Source organism: Salvia splendens, chromosome 18 (genome assembly GCF_004379255.2).
Source record: "Salvia splendens isolate huo1 chromosome 18, SspV2, whole genome shotgun sequence".
NCBI classification, from domain to species: domain Eukaryota; kingdom Viridiplantae; phylum Streptophyta; class Magnoliopsida; order Lamiales; family Lamiaceae; genus Salvia; species Salvia splendens.
In genome coordinates, this window is record NC_056049.1 from 2,765,131 (window position 1) to 2,785,453 (window position 20,323).

The 20,323-nt window shown below is 39.3% G+C and overlaps 1 protein-coding gene, 1 non-coding gene and 1 pseudogene across 2 annotated transcripts; all 3 read right to left on the reverse strand.

Moving 5' to 3' along the window:
- Window positions 1-9,292: 9,292 nt before the first annotated feature.
- LOC121777876 lies at window positions 9,293-13,642 on the reverse strand (annotated as a pseudogene).
- LOC121778008 lies at window positions 11,912-12,072 on the reverse strand. The gene has a single exon (XR_006045582.1). It is a non-coding gene; the product is annotated as a U1 spliceosomal RNA (small nuclear RNA).
- Window positions 13,643-16,384: 2,742 nt separating the features above from the next.
- On the reverse strand, window positions 16,385-18,114 carry LOC121776150 (probable protein phosphatase 2C 74). Its single transcript, XM_042173292.1, has 5 exons — window positions 18,069-18,114; window positions 17,434-17,664; window positions 17,008-17,253; window positions 16,736-16,867; window positions 16,385-16,678 (listed from the first exon to the last, which is right to left on the reverse strand). Exons 2-5 carry the CDS (start codon window positions 17,641-17,643, stop codon window positions 16,433-16,435), a joined length of 834 nt encoding a protein of 277 aa, XP_042029226.1. The 5' UTR covers window positions 17,644-17,664; window positions 18,069-18,114; the 3' UTR covers window positions 16,385-16,432.
- Window positions 18,115-20,323: the final 2,209 nt, after the last annotated feature.

The window sequence follows — 20,323 nt, forward strand, 5'->3', positions numbered from 1 at the left end:
GTGGGAATATGCCTTAAAGCATCTCCAATGGCGGACGTCCGGTCGGACATCCGGTCGAACGTCGCGACGGGCGACCGGGACGTCCGCCATTGTGGCGTTTAGGGTCGGATACGGACGTCCCGTGAGGACGTCGGGTGTCCTCGGACGTCCTGGCGACGGGCGGGCGGACGTCCGCCATTGTAGCGTCCAGTCGGACGTCCCGTTTTTTAATTTTTTTTTTAAACTCTATATATACGGCTCGTTGAATTTTATTTCATTCGCACCACTTGTGTTAACAAGTTTCTCTCTCTACATCTCTAATTTCAAGTATATCTAGAATGTCTAGTGAAAGTGATAGCGAGAATGAGTTGGAGGTCGCTGTTGAAGGTGCGATAGAGAGGCTGCTACAACAGAGGTTGCAGCGGCGGCAGCAGGCGGCGGTACCTCGGCCGATCCATCGTCGAACTCAAGTACCCCGTGACCACATTGCAGCACATATTCGGTTGTATGCAGACTACTTCGCTCCGCAACCGCGTTTTGGGGAAGCCTTATTCCGGCGACGCTTTAGGATGCATCGTCCGCTGTTTCTGCACATCATGGGTGCTCTAGAGAGAAGATACCTGTATTTTAGGATCAGAGAGGATGCAGCTGGCAAACCCGGACTCACGCCCTTGCAGAAGTGCACTGTCGCAATCAGACAACTGGCGTATGGAGGCGCGACCGACATGTTCGACGAGTACCTCCACATTGGCGAGTCGACAGCCGTCGAGTGTCTGCAGAATTTTTGCGCGGGCGTGAGAGCGATATTCGGGGAACGGTATCTTCGGAGTCCGAGCCCCGAAGACTGTCAGATGCTGATAGATATGCATGGGTCGGTGCACGGGTTCCCTGGGATGTTGGGCAGCATAGATTGTATGCATTGGGAGTGGAAGAACTGCCCAAGCATCCCACGATGATCCTTGAAGATGTAGCTGACTACCGGCCGTGGATATGGCATGCTTATTTTGGAGTCGCCGGGTCCAACAACGACATCAACGTTCTCCAGTCGTCGCCCCTGTTCAACGCTCAGTGCAATGGCGTTGGTCCCGCCATCAGTTTCGTCGCCAACGGCAACCAGCATAATATGGGGTACTATTTGGCGGATGGGATATACCCAAACTGACCCGTCTTTGTGAAGTCAATCAAGCATCCGCTCGGACAAAAGAAGACATACTTTGCGAGCCGTCAGGAAGCAGCGCGCAAGGATGTGGAGCGGGCATTTGGTGTGCTCCAGAGTCGGTGGGCGGTTGTGAAGGGTCCTGCACGGCAGTGGTATATTCCCAACATCGGCGATATCATGTACGCAAGTATCATAATGCACAACATGATTGTCGAAAATGAAGTTGCGGAACTGACTCAGTGGACCAACGAAGATGATACGGGTGCAGGTCCAAGTCACGGCGTGGCCACCGCAAATGTGAATATGGGGGTACCTCATGGAGAGGTCGCGCGGCTGCGTGCATTTGCCGACATGCGGCAAACAGATGCCCATGTTCGACTTCAGCAGGATATCATCGAAGAGGTTTGGACTCGGAGGGGTTGACGTGATAATGTATGAAGTTTTTTTTATTAGTATGTAATTTTTTTTTTCGAATCATGTATGTTTTTTCCGATGAAGTTGTTAATTTTTCCCGTTCGTATTCTCGGTCAAATTTTATTTCCGTAAATGTAAATTGTTTTATTTGTGAATGTATGATTTTTTTTATTGCGAGATGTCCTAGTGGGAAGAGCGGATTGTGCAGGAGATGTCCTAGTGACGTGGCAGTGGGATGGGAAGTCCTAGTGACGTGGCAGGAGGTGTTTTGGGGATGTCCTAGTGGATGTCCTAGTGGGATGTCCGCCCACTGGAGATGCTCTTACTAATGCTCTCCCCGTCTACCAATACTCGTCCTATTTCTCGGGGATGAGATTGACGCTCATATTATTTGGCTGCTCGAGTTTTAAGAAAAGTAACGATACTTTAGTGAAAAATGTTATAAGTATGTGAAGCATATGTTTCATTTCTATATATGTTTTAATTTTATAATGAAATGTGAGTTAATGGAATATAAGTGCATATTTTAGTACCTAGTAAAAATAGAATGAGACATAATGACAAATACTACAAAATGAGATATTTAATGACAAATTAACATAATAATGTTTTAAGAAATGACAGATTCTATAAACTGAATTTGATGGAATTTTCTGATCCTCGTAATTAAATAAATGATGGTGGGTTAACCAACCTCGTCACCCAGCTTTGAGACTTGTAGGGATGTCAATCGGGCTGGCCCATCGGGTTTCGGGCCGGCCCTACTCGGGTTGCGGGTCAATCGGGTGCGGGCTAATCGTGTTGTGAATTCTTTCGGGTTGTAAAAGTTCAACCGTAACCCTAAAAGCTCGGGTTTCGGGCTAGCCCAACGGGTTAATCGGGTTGCTACCGATAAGATTAACATGCGATCAATCCAATAAATAATGATGAAAATTAGTTATATTCATAAAATGTAAAATATTTAATTATGATAAATTTGAGATATATGGTCAAACTCAATCATAAACATGATCAAATACTAAATTTTGAAATATTTCGTGAAATTTTAATGTATGTTTTAGAAATTTAAATATTTTTTTAAGTGAGAAGTTTTTAATTTATTTATCAATTATTATATTAATAAAATTGGGTTTTCGGGCCAGCCCATCGGGTTTTCGGGTCTAGCCCTAACGGGTCGCGGGTTAATCGGGTGCGGGCTAATCGGGCTAGAAATTTACAGCCCTAAACTTATAAATTTGGCGGGCTATTCGGGCCAGCCCACGGGTTGCGGGCTATATTGACATCCCTAGATACCTGAGTGAATAAGGTTGTTTTTTTTTTGCGCGAAATCTAACAAAATATAACTTTTGCACGCCTACGTTATGTTTTCTTACATTATTTTTTCACACACTTCATTCCCTCACATATACTTATTCTTTTTTATTTTATTTTTTTCACCTACTTGATTCTGTCATTTACTATATTCTCTTTTATACTTAATTCAATAAGTACTTATTAAAATTCTGTCTCTTAAAAAAATTGTATTCTATCCACATATTTTATAGTTGGTGTAATGCAAATAAATGATACTCCTAGCTTAATTCGCTACAACGTAAGTATGGACTATGGACTATAAGTTACTCCCTACATCCACGATTAATTGAGTCCATTTGACTCGACTCGACTCGAGTTTTAAGAAATACTAATGGAAAATGAGTTGAAAAAATTAGTGAATTAGAGTCTTAGTTTTATAATAAAATTTAAGAGTGATAAGTTAGTAGATTGTGGAGTCCATTACTACATTAATGGTGTCAATTAAATGTGGACGGACGAAAAAGGAAATTGGTGTTAATTACTTTTGTGGAATAACATCCGATATTGAATACACAAATCATTAAAAAGGAAAAATAAATACTGATGTTAGATGATACACACACAAATAATGCAATGGAAAGTGATGGGTGTTAGTTTGTAAGAAAGTTGAGTAATCAAGTAGCAACAAGTCCTCTTATCTCTAGGTTTCAGTAGAGACTGTATAATCTAAGTATTTCGTATTCGAAATGTTGAAAGAACTTTTTCTATAATTTGTACTGGTGATGGGGTTGTGATTATTGCAGACCCATTGAGGGTTCGTTTTTTATCCGAAAACGCCCCCCCACCCGAAAGAGTCTCCCCTGACTCAACGCCTTTGTATCCCCATTTGCAAGCCGTGTCCAAACTCTCAGCAGCATACCTGCAAATATATATATATATATATATATATATATATATATATATATATATATACACATTAAGATTATGAACACCAACATTACTACTACATTCATAGTTTCTTGCATTTGATATACTTACTTGTTGACAAAAGAAGCTAGGTGACTACATTCCTTCCAGGTGGCAAGATCACTGGTCCAGATTCCCTGGATTTTGCAAGTAAATTTTGATTTTTGGTCATATATATGAATGATGGGATTAAGGTTTAGTTTTAGGCAAAGGATATAAGGTTAACTTACATGAGTAAAATTTCCTTGAATGTGCATGTGGTGTTGTTAGGATGATTTAATTTGTTTACTTACTTTGATACTTGAAGTTGCAGGCTTGGTCTGGCGTGTCGATGAAGTGGAGAGGGTTTGTCCAGTGCTACTTGTACCAGTCGCTCTGCGTTAGGCCCGACCAAGCAAGACACACGGGCACAAGTAAATCCTATGTTTCATGGGTATGTATGAATTTGAAGTTTGTGAGATATTTTGAGAAAGAGAGAACCAAACAAACAAGCACATAAAGGAATATAGACCATTTTGGTGTTTGAATTTTGTCAGACTAAACAACATCATGTAACAATAGACTCTTTTTAAGGAAAAAAACATCGAGCTCTTAATTCTAGGTGTTTATTCACCAAAATTAGTAACTTCAAAGTTTCTTGTGTATTATCCCACATCGACACCATAACGTAAGTTGCTGTAGTATATAAATGAGTTAAATGAATGTGTATATCGCTGGGCCTTGTAACGTTGGCTTGTAACCCAAGTGGGGGTACTAAATTGGTTGGATATTGGCCCGAACCAACTGGCTGGGCTTTGTGGTGCTTATTCTGGCCTGCCTGTTCCAAGCTGGGAGTTGGGCTTACGGGGCTTGTGCGAAGGCATGGGCTTCTTGGCCTGTAGAGTGGAGGGCACTGCGTTAGGCTGGTTTCACAGAGCAACGACCACTTCCCGCTTTCAGCAGTGGAAGGATAACAGGCCGGTGTGTCGCTTGCCTGATAAAGTCAGATGTGTTGGTCCAATTAAACAACCAATTTTTTTCCTATATCACTATAATCAATTTTACAGCTACCTAATTCAACATCGAAATAAGCAGAAATTCCTCTTAAAAACAACATTTTTGGAATTCCAGAATCGAAATGGTGAGCCATATATAAAAATTATTGAAGCCAAAGACTACTCATCTTTCATGTGTCTTCTAAGTTTCTTTTACACAACAGATTAATTGGCAACATAATATGAGGTTCACTTTCTTAGCAGTGCAGCAATGTTCACTTCCAAGACAGACAACTACATAATTTGGCAACTTTACATTGATTTTGTTATTAATAATATTTTTCCCACATCGGATCATAAAATATATTGTTGCATTATTGTTAGAATAGTATCGAGAAACACAATCAAGAATCAATGAACAAGAATGATGAACACACTTTGGGAAAAATTTGGAAAGCTTTCTTGAGAAAAATCTAAAGTGGATGTTATTTGTTACAAACTGAAAACATCTCTCTCTCGTTCTTATGTATGAGAACCGAATAAGAGAGCTTAACAACTAACAAACTAGAAAGCTGAAACAAACACAAAAAACTGTTACAAATCCAACGGCTAGTTGAATCTACGGTTGACATTCAATCTTGCAGATGGCGCGCTTGATCGGACGGCTCCTGAAGCTCGGGAGCTGTGACCTTCTTCTCGGCAGCTCGGGACTCTTCTCGGCAGCTCGGGACTCTTCTCGGCAGCTCGGGACTCTTCTCGGCAGCTCGGGACTCTTCTCGGCAGCTCGTAACTTTACTATTTTCCTCACACTCAGCAACTAATAATCATTATTCACAATCTCCACCTTGAATATTATTTGCTGAGTGATCAACTTCTTTTACACATCCCAACCAACTTCAAACACAACTCAAACTTCTCCCTCGGTAAGGTTTTGGTGAGCATGTCGGCTGGATTTTCCAAGGTGTCTACCTTAAACACCTTCACCCTTCCCTTCTCTATCTCTTCACGAATGAAATGCAGACGCACATCTATGTGCTTGCTCCTCTCATGAAACACATTGTTCTTAGCTAAGCTGATGGCACTTTGGTTGTCACAACCAATGGCTACTGCCTTCTGACTAACACCAAAATCTGCAGCTATCCCCTTCAACCAAAATGACTCTTTCACAGCTGCTACCAAGGCCATATATTCGGCCTCTGTGGTGGACAATGCAACCACACTTTGCAAGCTGGATTTCCAGCTCACTGCACTTCCATATAGGGTGAAAATGTAACCTGACTGGGACTTTCTACTGTCAATATTCCCAGCATAATCACTATCACAATAACCCACCAACGCATCCCCTTTTACCTCCTCATTTCCCTTGAACAGGATCCCAAGGTTTCCTGCTCCATTCAAGTACTTTAATATCCACTTCAAGGCTGACCAATGCTCCTTGCCATGGTCACTCATGAACCTGCTGGTTACACTGATGGCTTGAGCCACATCTGGCCTCGAGCTGATCATTGCATACATGATACTCCCCACAATATTGGCATAAGGGACTTTCTGCATCTCAGCTCTCTCTTCCTCAGTTTGTGGCTTCTGCTCAACAGACAATCTGAAGTGTTGGGCCAGAGGAGTTGCTGTAGGTTTTGTGTCTTGCATCTTGAACTTTCTGACCAATCTCGAAATGTAATCAGACTGGTTCAACCAAATCTCCTTCTTGGATCTATTTCTAACAATGTTCATGCCCAAGATCCTTCTAGCATTCCCAAGATCTTTCATATCAAATGCTGACTTCAGATCCTCTTTGATCTCTTGAATCACCTTCTTGCTTGAACCAGCAACTAGCATATCATCCACGTACAAGAGCAAATAAGCCACCACCAGACCCCCTTTCTTCTTGATATAAACGCATTCATCATATTTCGATCTAGTGAAGCCATTTGCCAAGATATGATTATCAAACTTGATATGCCATTGCCTACTAGCTTGCTTGAGGCCATATATACTCTTTTTCAATAGACAAACTTTGTTTTCCTCCCCAGCTTTGGCAAAGCCCTCTGGCTGTTGCATAAAGATTGTTTCCACCAAATCTCCATGCAAAAAAGCCGTTTTCACATCGAGCTGCTCCAGCTCCCAGTCCAGCCTTGCAACCACTGCCAAGAGAGTTCTTATGGATGTGTGCTTCACCACAGGAGAGAAGACCTCACTATAATCAACTCCATACTCTTGTGTGAAGCCCCTTGCTACAAGTCTAGCCTTGTATCTGATTTTCACATTATCAGCCGACTCCAATTTCTTTTTGAATATCCACTTGCAGCTCACAATCCTTCTTCCTTCAACTTTGTCTACCAATATCCATGTCCCATTTTTCAGCAAGGAGTCTATCTCCTCAACCATGGCTTTCATCCACTCACTTCTTTCTTTGCATTCCATGGCAGCTTTATATGTGGCTGGTTCCCCAAACTCCACCTCCTCAGCTACACATAATGCAAAGTAAAGCATCTCTGAGTCAGCATATCTGGCTGGCATTTTGACATTCTTTCTCCTGACTCTATCTCGAGCTAACTGATATTGGCTGAGATCCTCAGTCTCTGCATCTGACCCTTCTTGTGGCTGATCAATATTTCCATCATTTGCTCCACCTGGAACCACCTCTTCAGACTCCACTTCAGGCTCCACCTCAGGCTGTATTCCAGATCTCATAGCTTCATCAGATACTGCAGCAGCCTTTGCAGAACCTTGTGACTTATTGAAGGGCATCACAAACTCATTGAAGACTACATCTCGGCTCACAATGATCTTGTGATTTCCAGGTTCAATGCTCCAAAGCCTGTATCCCTTTACACCAGGTTGGTATCCCAGAAGCACACATTTCACTGCCCTTGCATCCAGCTTACTTTGCTTGAGGTGTGCATAGGCTTGGCAGCCAAATATCTTGAGATCTGAGTAGTTTCCATATGTCCCATACCATTTAAAGTCTGGAGTGTCACTCTCAATGGCTGAAGAGGGACATTTATTCAATAATTTCACAGCAGTTGCAGCAGCTTCAGCCCAAAATTTCTTCTCCATTCCTGAACTGAGCAACATACACCTTACTCTCTCTAATATGGTGCGGTTTGCCCTTTCTGCCACCCCATTTTGTTGGGGGTTTAGTGGAACGGTTTTGTGGCGTCTGATCCCTCTATCCTGGCAGAATCTATCAAATTCTTTTGACAAAAATTCGAGTCCATTGTCTGTCCTCAGACAGCCCAGAGATCTGCCTTTCTCTCTTTCAACCATAATGCACCAATCTCTAAACTTAGTAAAGGCCTCAGATTTTTCCTTCAAGATATATAGCCATATTTTTCTGGAATAATCATCTATTATGGTCATATAATACCTCCCTCCTCCAACTGAATTCACAGGGGAGGGTCCCCACAAATCACTATGTGCATAATCAAGAGGTGCTTGTGATAGATGTTTACCTTTTGGATAAGGGAGCTTCTTTGACTTGCCAAGAATACACTCTTCACATGGCTCACCATTCTTGCTTTCCAGCCCATGAATAACTCCCTTTTTAATCAACTCCTTAATGCTCCCAGCTGCTGGATGCCCGAGTCTCATGTGCCAAGTTTTCACAGATTCTGGCACAATGTTGTTCAGTTGACTGCCCCTGATCCTGACTGCAGCTCCACACAAGTAATAGAGGCTTCCCTTCCTCTCTCCATGCATAATCACAGTGGCCCCCTTCTTGATTTTCATCACTCCATCCGAGGACTCAAAAGTGCACCCCTTCTTCTCAAGCATCCCTAGTGATATAAGGTTTCTCTTCACTGTGGGGATCAGCCTAACATCGCTCAAGATTTTCTCAGAGCCATTATCCAGCCTGAGTTTTACATTCCCTATAGCTTCAACATGACATACTTGATTGTTCCCAAGTATAACTGTCCCAGTTGACTCTCTCAAATCAGAGAAAAATTCCACACATGGACATATGTGGAAGCTGCACCCGGAGTCAAGAATCCATGAACTCCCATCCTCATATGCCATAATATTCAATACCTCAGGGGACTCCTCAGCTTCTTCCACAAAATCAGTGGTGTTCTTCCCCTTTCCAGATTCAGCAGCTTGTTTCTTTTTCCAAGCGAAGCAATCCTTCTTTAGGTGACCCGGCTTCTTGCACCAAAAACAAGCTCGAGTCTCCTTTTGATCAATTGAGGGTGCCTTGCTATTCTCACCAATTTTCTTGAACATCTTCTTGGCTTTGAACTTTCTGACATTGAGGCTCTCTGGAACAACTTCAGCCTCCTTGCATCCCTTCTTGTGCAGTTCTTTGGCCCTCAGAGCATTTTGAACTTCTTGGAAAGTAACCGTGCCTTCCCTTCCAAAAAGTATGGCATCTCTCAATTGATCATAGGACTTTGGCAAGGCATTTAACAATAGTATGGCCTTGTCTTCATCACCAATGGAAACATCAATGTTTTCCAAATCATCCACTGCCTTATCAAAGTCTTCCAGCTGCTCTAGTATTCCCTTTTCCTGCGAAAACCGGTATGAATATAGCCTCTGCTTCATGAAGAGGCGATTTGCGAGGGACTTTGTCATGTATAGATCCTCAAGTTTCTCAAGAACCCCAGCGGCGGTTGTCTCTTTTGCAACTTCCCGCAACACCTTGTCGCCCAAGCACAGCACCACCGTGCTGTGTGCCTTTGCAAAAACCTCTGCGCGCTTGGCCTTGGCCTTTTCATCGAGCACTTGGCCTTCACCTTCCTTGCTCGCCGGCGCCAGAGCCTCAGACAAACCCTGCTGGATCAACATCGCCTTCATCTTCATTCTCCAAAGGCTGAAGTCGTTTTTCCCGGTAAATCTTTCTGCTTCGAATCTTGAAGCCATCATCAACACCGATTCAATCTGATTTTGATCGATACTCTTGCCGGATAGTTCCCACAGACGGCGCCACTTGTTAGAATAGTATCGAGAAACACAATCAAGAATCAATGAACAAGAATGATGAACACACTTTGGGAAAAATTTGGAAAGCTTTCTTGAGAAAAATCTAAAGTGGATGTTATTTGTTACAAACTGAAAACATCTCTCTCTCGTTCTTATGTATGAGAACCGAATAAGAGAGCTTAACAACTAACAAACTAGAAAGCTGAAACAAACACAAAAAACTGTTACAAATCCAACGGCTAGTTGAATCTACGGTTGACATTCAATCTTGCAGATGGCGCGCTTGATCGGACGGCTCCTGAAGCTCGGGAGCTGTGACCTTCTTCTCGGCAGCTCGGGACTCTTCTCGGCAGCTCGGGACTCTTCTCGGCAGCTCGGGACTCTTCTCGGCAGCTCGGGACTCTTCTCGGCAGCTCGTAACTTTACTATTTTCCTCACACTCAGCAACTAATAATCATTATTCACAATTATATAAATGAGTCAAATGTTAAGTTATTCCGCCGAGCCTTGTACCGTTGACTGGGCTTTTGGTAGTGCTTATTCTTGCTTGCCTGTTCATAGCTGGGAGTTGGGCCATGGGCCTTGTGAGAAGGCATGGGTTTCCTGACCTTTAGTTTAGAGTGGAGGACATTGCGTTAGGCTGGTTTCACAGAGCAACGACCACTTCCCGCTCTCGGCAGTGGAAGGATAATAGGCCGGTGCGTTGCTTGCCCGTTAATATCAGATGTGTTGGCCTAATTAAACAACTAATTTTTTTTCTCTCTCTATAATCAATTTTCTCTCCGACGTAATTATCTATTCATATATTTCGAAATAGCAGCTGAATATACAAATCATTGAAATAGAAAAATAAATTAAGTATGTTAGACGATATACATAAAACTAATGCAAAGTGAAGGAAGTTAATTTGTTAAAAGTTAGGTAATCAAGTAGCAACAAGAGTCTCCTCCATCTCTAGGCTATCACCGGCGAAAACCCGGTTCAATATCATAGCTAGCCGGACTCCGCCCTGAGCTATCCACTTCATAACTATGGGCAATCTTGAGTTGAAGTAATCCTCTGTCAACAATAGGGGCGGACACAAAATTAGTTTTCAGTAAAGACTGTATAATCTATATTTCGTATTCAAAATGTTGAAAGAAGAATTTTTCTATAATTTGTACTATTGATATGGGTTTTTTTATCATATACACAAAAATATCAAATAAGTACTCAATAATATTATAAGAAGATTTTTTTTGGTAGGGGCTTAAGACCCATTGAGGGTTCGTTTTGATCGGAAAACGGGTCCCCCTTACCCGAAAGAGTCTCCCCTGACTCAACACCTTTATATCCCATTTGCAAGCCATGTCCAAACTCTCAGCAGCATACCTGCAAATATTTACACATTATGTATATGAACACCAACATTACTACTACATTCATAGTTTCTTGCATTTGATATGCTTACTTGTTGACACAAGAAGATAGGTGACTACATTCCTTCCAGGTGGCAAGATCAGTGGATCAGATTCCCTGTTAGCAACAATGGATTTTTGCAAGTAAATTTTGATGTTTTGATCATGTATGAATGATGGGTTTAAGGTTTGGTTTGTTTTAGGCAAAGGATGTTAGGTAGCTTACATGAGTAAAGTTTCCTTGAATGTGTTGTTGAAGGAGGTTGATGTCCTTTCCATAATAATCTGCGGCGGCTGTAAAGAATTATCTCTCTGTACCACACCTAATTGTGCAAGAAATCAATACCGTTATGCTCACTCAATTTGCAACTTTACATGAGAAGTGAAGTATCTAATCTTGATCTTAACTAGAGACTGGAGTGAATACTTCCTTCGTATTTTATAGTACAAGGCAAATTGTCAAAAAATATGAAACAGTCAAATTTTAGTCTATTTCATAACTTTAAAAATTAGTCAAAAAACCACGAAAATTAACACTCTTCCCAATTATCTACAGCAAAATTTAGGTCGTTTATGTGTAATACTCTTTCTCTACAAAAAATAGTCTTATTTTACCATTTTGATACGTCCACAAAAGATAGTCCATTTCTAAAAATGGAAAGTTTCACTTTCATACTAATTTAATTACAATAAAAAATCAATCATTAATTTATAACCTAAGCATTTTTACATAGAATAAGACAAATGATGAACGGTTCACTAAAATCATAGCCTAACATCTTGATGGAAAGAAATTAATCTTGAATTGAGCAGGGGCTGCGCGAACGCAAGCCCCCTCTAACACAAATTATGACGTAGGCTCGACCACTTGGGCCGACCTTAGGTTGGCGCCCCTCCTAAGTGCAATGGAGGTCGCCAACCTAGGCCATTGGCCTTATGGATCACCAATTGACCCCGTCCAGGTAAGTATGTTTTCTCTCTTTCTTTCTTCATTTTATACATGTTCATTTCCCACACCGCATCTACTAAACTTTCCATGTGGGAAACCTAATTTCTTTCATCTCATTTGTTTTCTTGTTGTAACATGTAGTGTTACTTCATTCTTTATCCGACAGATTTAAATGTCATGGGACGGACCAAAATTTGATCAAACTTCATAATTTTTTCCCAGCAATTTTCCCTTTTTTCTGTATACTATGAAATAATCTAAAACGCGCATGTAAAGTATCATTACTTCATTAGTAGCATGATCTTATAAGCCAACACTCACGTGGTGCAAATTCGACTTGTGTCTGAACCAGCGCAGCTCCACGGTGTTCCCTCCTTCATCGCTTGTGAACCCAACATGCATCGGCTAACAAAGACGAATCCCGACCAATCACCAAGTATTCACACACAAAGACATGTTAATTAGTGTCTGTTTTGGTCATTACCTGATGGATGTCTCCCATGAAATGTGCCAAAAACAACAAGGCCTCTGTCATATTATCTGAAAATCATTATAAAAAAAAACTAAGCCGACAGACCAAACATAAAAACTCATCCCAAAAAACTAGTTTGTTGTATCTTACAGCGCCGGTCAGAGGAACCATGATGGTAATGTGAGAGTTGCTCGGTGAAGTTGCGGATGGCGCCTGCGACGCACATGTCCTTGACACCCTTTGCATCATGGCAATCCCCTATTTTCCATTCATTCAATCATTCATTATCAAAATCAGGTGTTATTACAATCAGTTGAGAGTGTAAATGATTTAATTTGTTGACTTACTTTGATACTTAAAGTTGCAGGCTTGGTCTGGCGAGTCGATGAAGTGGAGAGGGCTTGTCCAGCGGCACTTGTACCAGTGCCTTACTTGGTCGGACCAGACGCATAGCGACGAGAGATCGCCCTTGGCGTAGTCAGGCAGCAGCATTTGGACGGCATGGTTCTCCTCTGGTTCTAGCAAGTCCTGTGAGTATTCATGGGAATTTATGAATGTGAAGTTTGTGAGAGATTTTGAGGAGATATAAAACGTTCATTAGGTCTATAAATCATACATTTCTTGCCCTACGCAACCGATGTCAAACAAAAACAAAAGAATTCATCTCAAAAAACTAGTTTATCTGATGATATTGATACCTGGGCAATTTTGCAAGTCATGGCATGACCCTCTTTGCTCCATGCTTGAACACAAGATTCGTAAACAACAACACAAGCAAGAAAAGCAACGAAATTAGATAAATTGTTCACTTCCAAATTAGCAGAATTGGCAACAGAATTTAAGGTACATTATTTTCTTAGCAGTGCAGCAATGTTCACTTCCAAGATAGCCAACTACTTAATTTGGCAACTTTAATCTTGACATGGGAATTGTTCGAAGAGAACTTTTTTGGGGATTAGATAAATTTGTTACATTGATTTTCTAATTAATATAGTAATATTTTTCTAACACGAAAGTTGTAGCATCTTAGCTATACGGACCATTGAACCCTCTTAGGTGTTTATTCACCAAAATTAGTAACTTCAAAGTTTCTTGTGTATTATCCCACATCGACACCATAACGTAAGTTGCTGTAGTATATAAATGAGTTAAATGAATGTGCATATCGCCGGGCCTTGTAACGTTGGCTTGTAACCCAAGTGGGGGCACTAAATTGGTTGGATATTGGCCCGAACCAACTGGCTGGGCTTTGCGGTGCTTATTCTGGCCTGCCCGTTCCAAGCTGGGAGTTGGGCTACGGGGCTTGTGCGAAGGCATGGGCTTCTTGGCCCGTAGAGTGGAGGGCACTGCGTTAGGCTGGTTTCACAGAGCAACGACCACTTCCCGCTTTCAGCAGTGGAAGGATAACAGGCCGGTGTGTCGCTTGCCCGTTAAAGTCAGATGTGTTGGTCCAATTAAACAACCAATTTTTTTTTCCTATATCACTATAATCAATTTTACATCTACCTAATTCAACATCGAAATAAGCAGAAATTCCTCTTAAAAACAACATTTTTGGAATTCCAGAATCGATATGGTGAGTCAATACAAATGTATATCATTCCTCTCTATCTATGTAAATGTGATTTATAATAGGTCTCAAGTCCAATTCGCAATGAAACAATCGTTATAGAGATGTTTATTTTGACGTTGTTTTGTTATATTATTGACATTTTATTTAGGTTGCATGAATCTTTGATAAAGTTGTTTCAATATTTTTATTACTTTCCCAGTTTGATTAAAACACAAAACAAACGCAGAAATTTAAAAATTAAGGAATCAGATTACTTTCCCAGATAGAATCCTGACAACTAAACATAGCCTAAATATAACGCACAGATTTTATAGGTGAATTAGTAGGGACGTGTTTGGCATTGGGGTTTCGAAAAGTTGAAAAACAGTTGCCAAATATTTATCCAAACTTGGCGCTCTGTGGGTTGGATTGAATGCTCTACACATGCATGTGCAGGTTGTACCGTACAACACCTTCATTGAGATACGAATTCAAATTTATATTTCAACTCGAACGAGATAACTATTTAATTAAGAATAGACGAATCTAATTTTACTCAATCATAATTTTTTTTATTATAAATGTAAATATATTATTTGATAATAGACGGTATTCGAATCTCGTTCTATGTTACAATGGCGATATTATAATCTTTGTAGGTGATTAGTAAAATGTGATCAAGTCACATTCATATTTTAATGGCATATATTTTGTGGTTACAAGCATAACATTTGATATGACTATGGATTCAGAATTTGACTCGCCTCATGGTGAGGTGATTGTGAATGAAATTATAAAGTTCGTCTGTTATAAGATCGACTTTAGTATTACACACCAGATAATAATTTAAATTAACTTATAGTACTACAGAGTTTTCACTTGAATTGTACTGTGAAAATGATGTCTTTGTGTGAATGGAATGGTATATACTATATAAAACTATTTAATTTTAATTAATTTATAATACATAATTCTCACCTTAATTACAGGGAGAAATTGATATCTTGGTGTCAATGGAATGGTATATTGTATAGACAACTTTTTTGAAGATAAGTTGTTTTTGTGTGAAAGGTTTGAGTTGAGATTTTAGTGAGCGAATAAACTGAACTCTGGCAAAAGCGATTGCTTTAGCAATTAATAATATTATAACTTATGGTACTTAATTTCAATAAAAGTTTCGTTCACTTTTTTTTGTACCTCCAATTTGGATTAAGGAAATATTTGGTTTAATACATATATAATGTGATCTTTAGTCGTCTCATAGTGCAACTATAGTCACAAATTGGACCACATTTTCTTACCTTAAAAACCCACATTTCTTATATTGACCTAAAATCTAAAGTACAACGCCTTGAAAGCTCACTAGATTATTTCTTATATTGACCTAAAATCTAAAGTACAACGCCATGAAAGCTCACTAGATTTAATTGAAAAAAAGATAATGCTACCTATATTCGGTTCCCATGCAAATAAAATGAACATACAAATCTCAAAAACAGAAAAATACTCTCGAATATTTAACTACTTAAACCCAATTTAAAAGTTTTGCAACCAAAATCATATCCTTTGTCCCTCTATTCTCTTCTACTATTTGTATTGAACTCACAACTGAAAACACACTTTCCATTACAACGTCAATTATTATTAAAAAAAAATTAAATTATCAGAAAAGCTATGAATTTTTATCAAATTCTGATTGGTCTAATTGGTAATTGCTTATGTGTAATAAATATATTATTAATATTTGTCAACCAAACAGTGTTGTTTTCTCTATATGGATAAACAATTATGTTTCATTCATAATCGATGACGTTCAAGTGATTTTCCTTCCATCATATCAAATATTAAAATATTTGGTATGAGATAAGTGCGAACAATTCGAAATTTCATGACTTTTACAACTGATATTCAAAGTTGAGTGACGTACCAGAATTTAACAAATTTTTTAATTTTTCTCGCAACGTACTACTATCAGTACCATATCATTTTAATATAAATTTGATAAAAATATTATAAAAATATGTATTAAAAAAAGTTTGATGTTTGGTTGGTAGAGAATGAAATATTAGATAACGAAACTTACTAAATATGAATGAAAATTAATTTTTTGGGATTAGGTTGTAAAATTGGGATATTTCCCAGCATTTGTTAACTTGCTATTTTCCATCAGTAACTAATAAAACTCTCGCTTAATCGATCTTGGTTAATGTTTATGATGATTTGGTGAAATTTATTAATTGTAGTTTACTAAAACATATGATAAGCATATTACCAAAAAAAAGCATATGATAAGCAACCTTAATCCCAAAGATAGTAGTAGTTTGCAGTAGAAAAAACAAAGCGAGGTAGCTACATGTTTATAGCCAGAGTCGCTCGAGAAATTGCTCGGGACGAGAACAAACATGAGGTCTCGTGTTCCTCTGTCGAGGCTCGTTGAGGAAGAGGCAAACCACTGGACAATCAATAGCATCAACCTTTGATAACCTATACGTACGCATCCATTTATCAAATACTACATTCACTACTGCTCGAGCTGCACACAAGCGTGAAGGGGAATTGGCCACCGTAGATATCACATCCTCATTCAGCAGCTTGTCCCAAACCTGCGAAAAATGTATAAGCAGCGGACAATGGAATGAGTATGAACAAAGCGTACGCACCCCGGCTGTTGTTAACAGTACAAACTCATCTTCACCCACACTCAACTGCACTGGAACGAATGCATTATTCGCATCTCTCATCCCTAGTACAGCTCTCGACTCCTCACTATTTCCGATCGTTAGATCTTTACCCTATAAATAAAAAAATCAAGGTTGTTGATATATATATATGGACGTGATCAGTCAAATATCAAAGCAAATCTCAGTCATTGGATCTTGTTATGTAACCGTATGTCATATAATAATGTAGTGATCATGATTAAGTTTGATACCTTTGTCACCAGGGTCACTGATGTAGTTCCACATACGCAATTCGGATTCGTCTCAAAATTGCTTCCGATTTTCCTAAGAATCTTGACTTCCCAGTGCTCACTCAGCTTCAGAGGGAGAAAATCCCGGATACGCTTAGCAACCATATGACCTTGAGGGCCGAGGCCGTCATAGAAGGTCGTGTATTCTGTTCTCGAACCAAACTTGTTCAATTCATTCTTACTATCTTTAGTTGTTGAACCAAACTTCTGCAGAGAAGCATGAGGCGTGTGTTGGCAATTGAAACATAAAAATGAATGTAACATTAATATCCCACATCGGTGAGCTTAATCCACTATATAAGCCTAATGGGCGATGGAACCAATAGATTTCTATCACAGTGAAAGGCGAATTAAGCTAAAAGGAGTAATGAGCATGAGACATGTAACCTCCAAAGCAAGCATGGCTTTCTTGCCTTGCTGTGAAAAGAGGGAGGCGATCTCAGTCGGCCGATTCAAGGAGAAGTAATTGTGGCCACGATGCAACCTTTTATCCTCATTGTTGTTCTGCTCAAACGATGTGATTGTCGAAAACTTCCACTTCTTAGCCACCGTGGGAGAACTCGTCCACCTACTTTCGCACGATAAGCACGATCCCATATTCGAAGACTAACACTAGCGCTATAGAGAGAAACAAAACAGATGAACCAAAGCACACACATAATGAATGCTCTTCAAAACTACAATTAATTCATGCTTTTTTCTAATATGTAAAATCCCTAAGAGTTGTAACACTAAATAAATTCTATGAAGTATGAACTCTGATTGCTTGCAGCTGATATACAAAATATTCCTATTTTAAATTGGAAACCAATTGAAACACTAATAAATGCTGAATCTCCAACTACAATCTAAGTTATAGCTTCACCACTCCAAAAATATTCAACAACACATACAAAACCCTAAGATCACAACAAAACCAAATACTATATATATATGTATAGCAATGTTATAATTTGCACAAACAAATATCTATTTATGTGTAGCGTAATTTAATATCGATGTGTGCAGAGTAATCGAACCACCTTTATAAAGAAGAGAAATTAGAATGATTTTGGTCGAGAATCTTGGTTTGGAAGATGCAATGGAAGCTTTTACACTCCACTCATTACATATACTAAAAAACAAATCAATTCTGATACGAATTTGTTAAAGTAGTTAATTACGAGTGAAATTAGGATCTAAATCACAACTTATATCCATTTTTTGCGATTCGCTAATCCAACAAATTTAATAGGATTAGTAATCTTGCATTATACTAGTATTATGTTTTATTTGAAGAGTTACTAATGACATTTTTGACGATACAAAATATAGATAAGACACGGACGGATATCCGGTGCTTGCTTCAAGGCTGCTCGTGGAATCATCCCAGGTTTCAAGGTCCGTGTGCTGCTGCTGCTCGACTTAACCTAATCGAAACTGTTCCTTAAAAAAAATTGAATGTTTCAAGTGCAGGTTCGTGGAACAGATTACAAGACTTCCGACGGCACCTGCATCCGAGACTACATTGGTAGTGTTTTAGGGAGAGGGGTTTGATGTAATAGTAGAATGGTAGGGATTGATTTATATAATGACTTATGCGTTTGAGACATATTTAGTTGAATAATACTGTATAGCAGCTTATTCATATATATTTCTCAATTATTGTAGGCATTTCTTGCGTTGAAGAATCCTCATTTTTACTTTTTAAGTCTATGCTGTTTGAAGTGAAATAGGGAGCTCTCACATGCTAAGCGAGCGCTCTACCATCTGAGCTACATCGCGTATAACTTATTTCAATATATAAAAGAATTAAATGTGTTATACCGCCGAGCCTAGTAACGTGGGCTTATAATCCAAGTGGGGGCATTAAATTGGTTGGATATTGGCCCAGACCAACTGGCTGGGCTTAGTGGTGCTTATTCTGGCCTGCCCGTTCCAAGCTGGGAGCTGGGCCACGGGGCTTGTGCTAAGGCATTGGCTTCTTGGCCCGTAGAGCGGAGGCACCGCGTTAGGCTGGTTTCACAGAGCAACGACCACTTCCCGCTCTCGGCAATGGAAGGATAACAGGCCGTTGTGTCGCTTGCCCATTAAAGTCAGACTGGTGTTGACCCAATTAAACAACCAATTATTTTATTTTAATCTATCTATCATTCATAATCAATAATTCTACTTTTTTTATTGCCCACAAAAACATTAACACATTCAATTTTTTAGTCCATCGCTTTCATGATTTACTAGTTTTACATTGAAATTCATGTTGTCAACTACTAAGATAAAATAACTTTTGAGTAACTCTCAATAAAAATATTTTGTAAATTGTACTAATAGTATTCCTCTCTATCTATGTAAATGTGATCTATAGAGAATAAATCTCAAGTCCAATTCACAATGTGATAGAGATGTCTATTTTGACATGATTTTGTTATGATATTGACATTTTATTTTGGTTGAATGGAACTTTGATAAGAGTTGTTTCAAGGTTTACCATTAGTATTACGTGTTTTACTTCATAGAACTAAATTGGTTAAGAGGGTCTCACTTAATTTAAGGTTAATCAACATACATAAACAAGTTTCTAAATTACAATTTCTCATAAAGTTATTTCTTTATTGATGATAAGAAAACGATGAACGATTATAGAATCATCTAATCAGAACTAAAAACATTAAGGAATAACTACAATTAACTTTATTTTCATTCCTTACATCAATATGAAGAAAGAAATTCAATTATCAGGCCTATAATTTATAATAATCAGAATGCTCACAATGCTATACAAGAAAGACCGATGCATAAAACTAAAAAAAAGAATATAGTATACAACAAACAGAGTCACAAACTAGTTGATCTGTCTCTGATTCAACCTTTTGTTACATTTCTATGTCGTCTAGGTCTGGCAGTGGGAAACGAAGAACCGCAGCAATACCAGTCAGCTGCGCTAGTTCTGCTCGACGACAACAAAATCATGTCGATAAATTCACAAAAGCTAGTTAAAATCGGATTCATAAAATGCATGCTCACAAGCATCGATGAGAAGATGTGAGTACTTACGTTCTCCTGAAACGTGCATTGATGAGAAGCTTATGGGCAACTTCAAAGTTTCTTGTGTATTATCCCACATCGACATCATAACGTGAGTTGCTGTAGTATATAAATGAGTTCAATGAAAATGATTATCGCCGGGCCTTGTAACGTTGGCTTGTAACCCAAGTGGGGCCACTAAATTGATTGGATATTGGTCCGAACCAACTGGCTGGGCTTTGCGGTGCTTATTCTGGCCTGCCTGTTCCAAGCT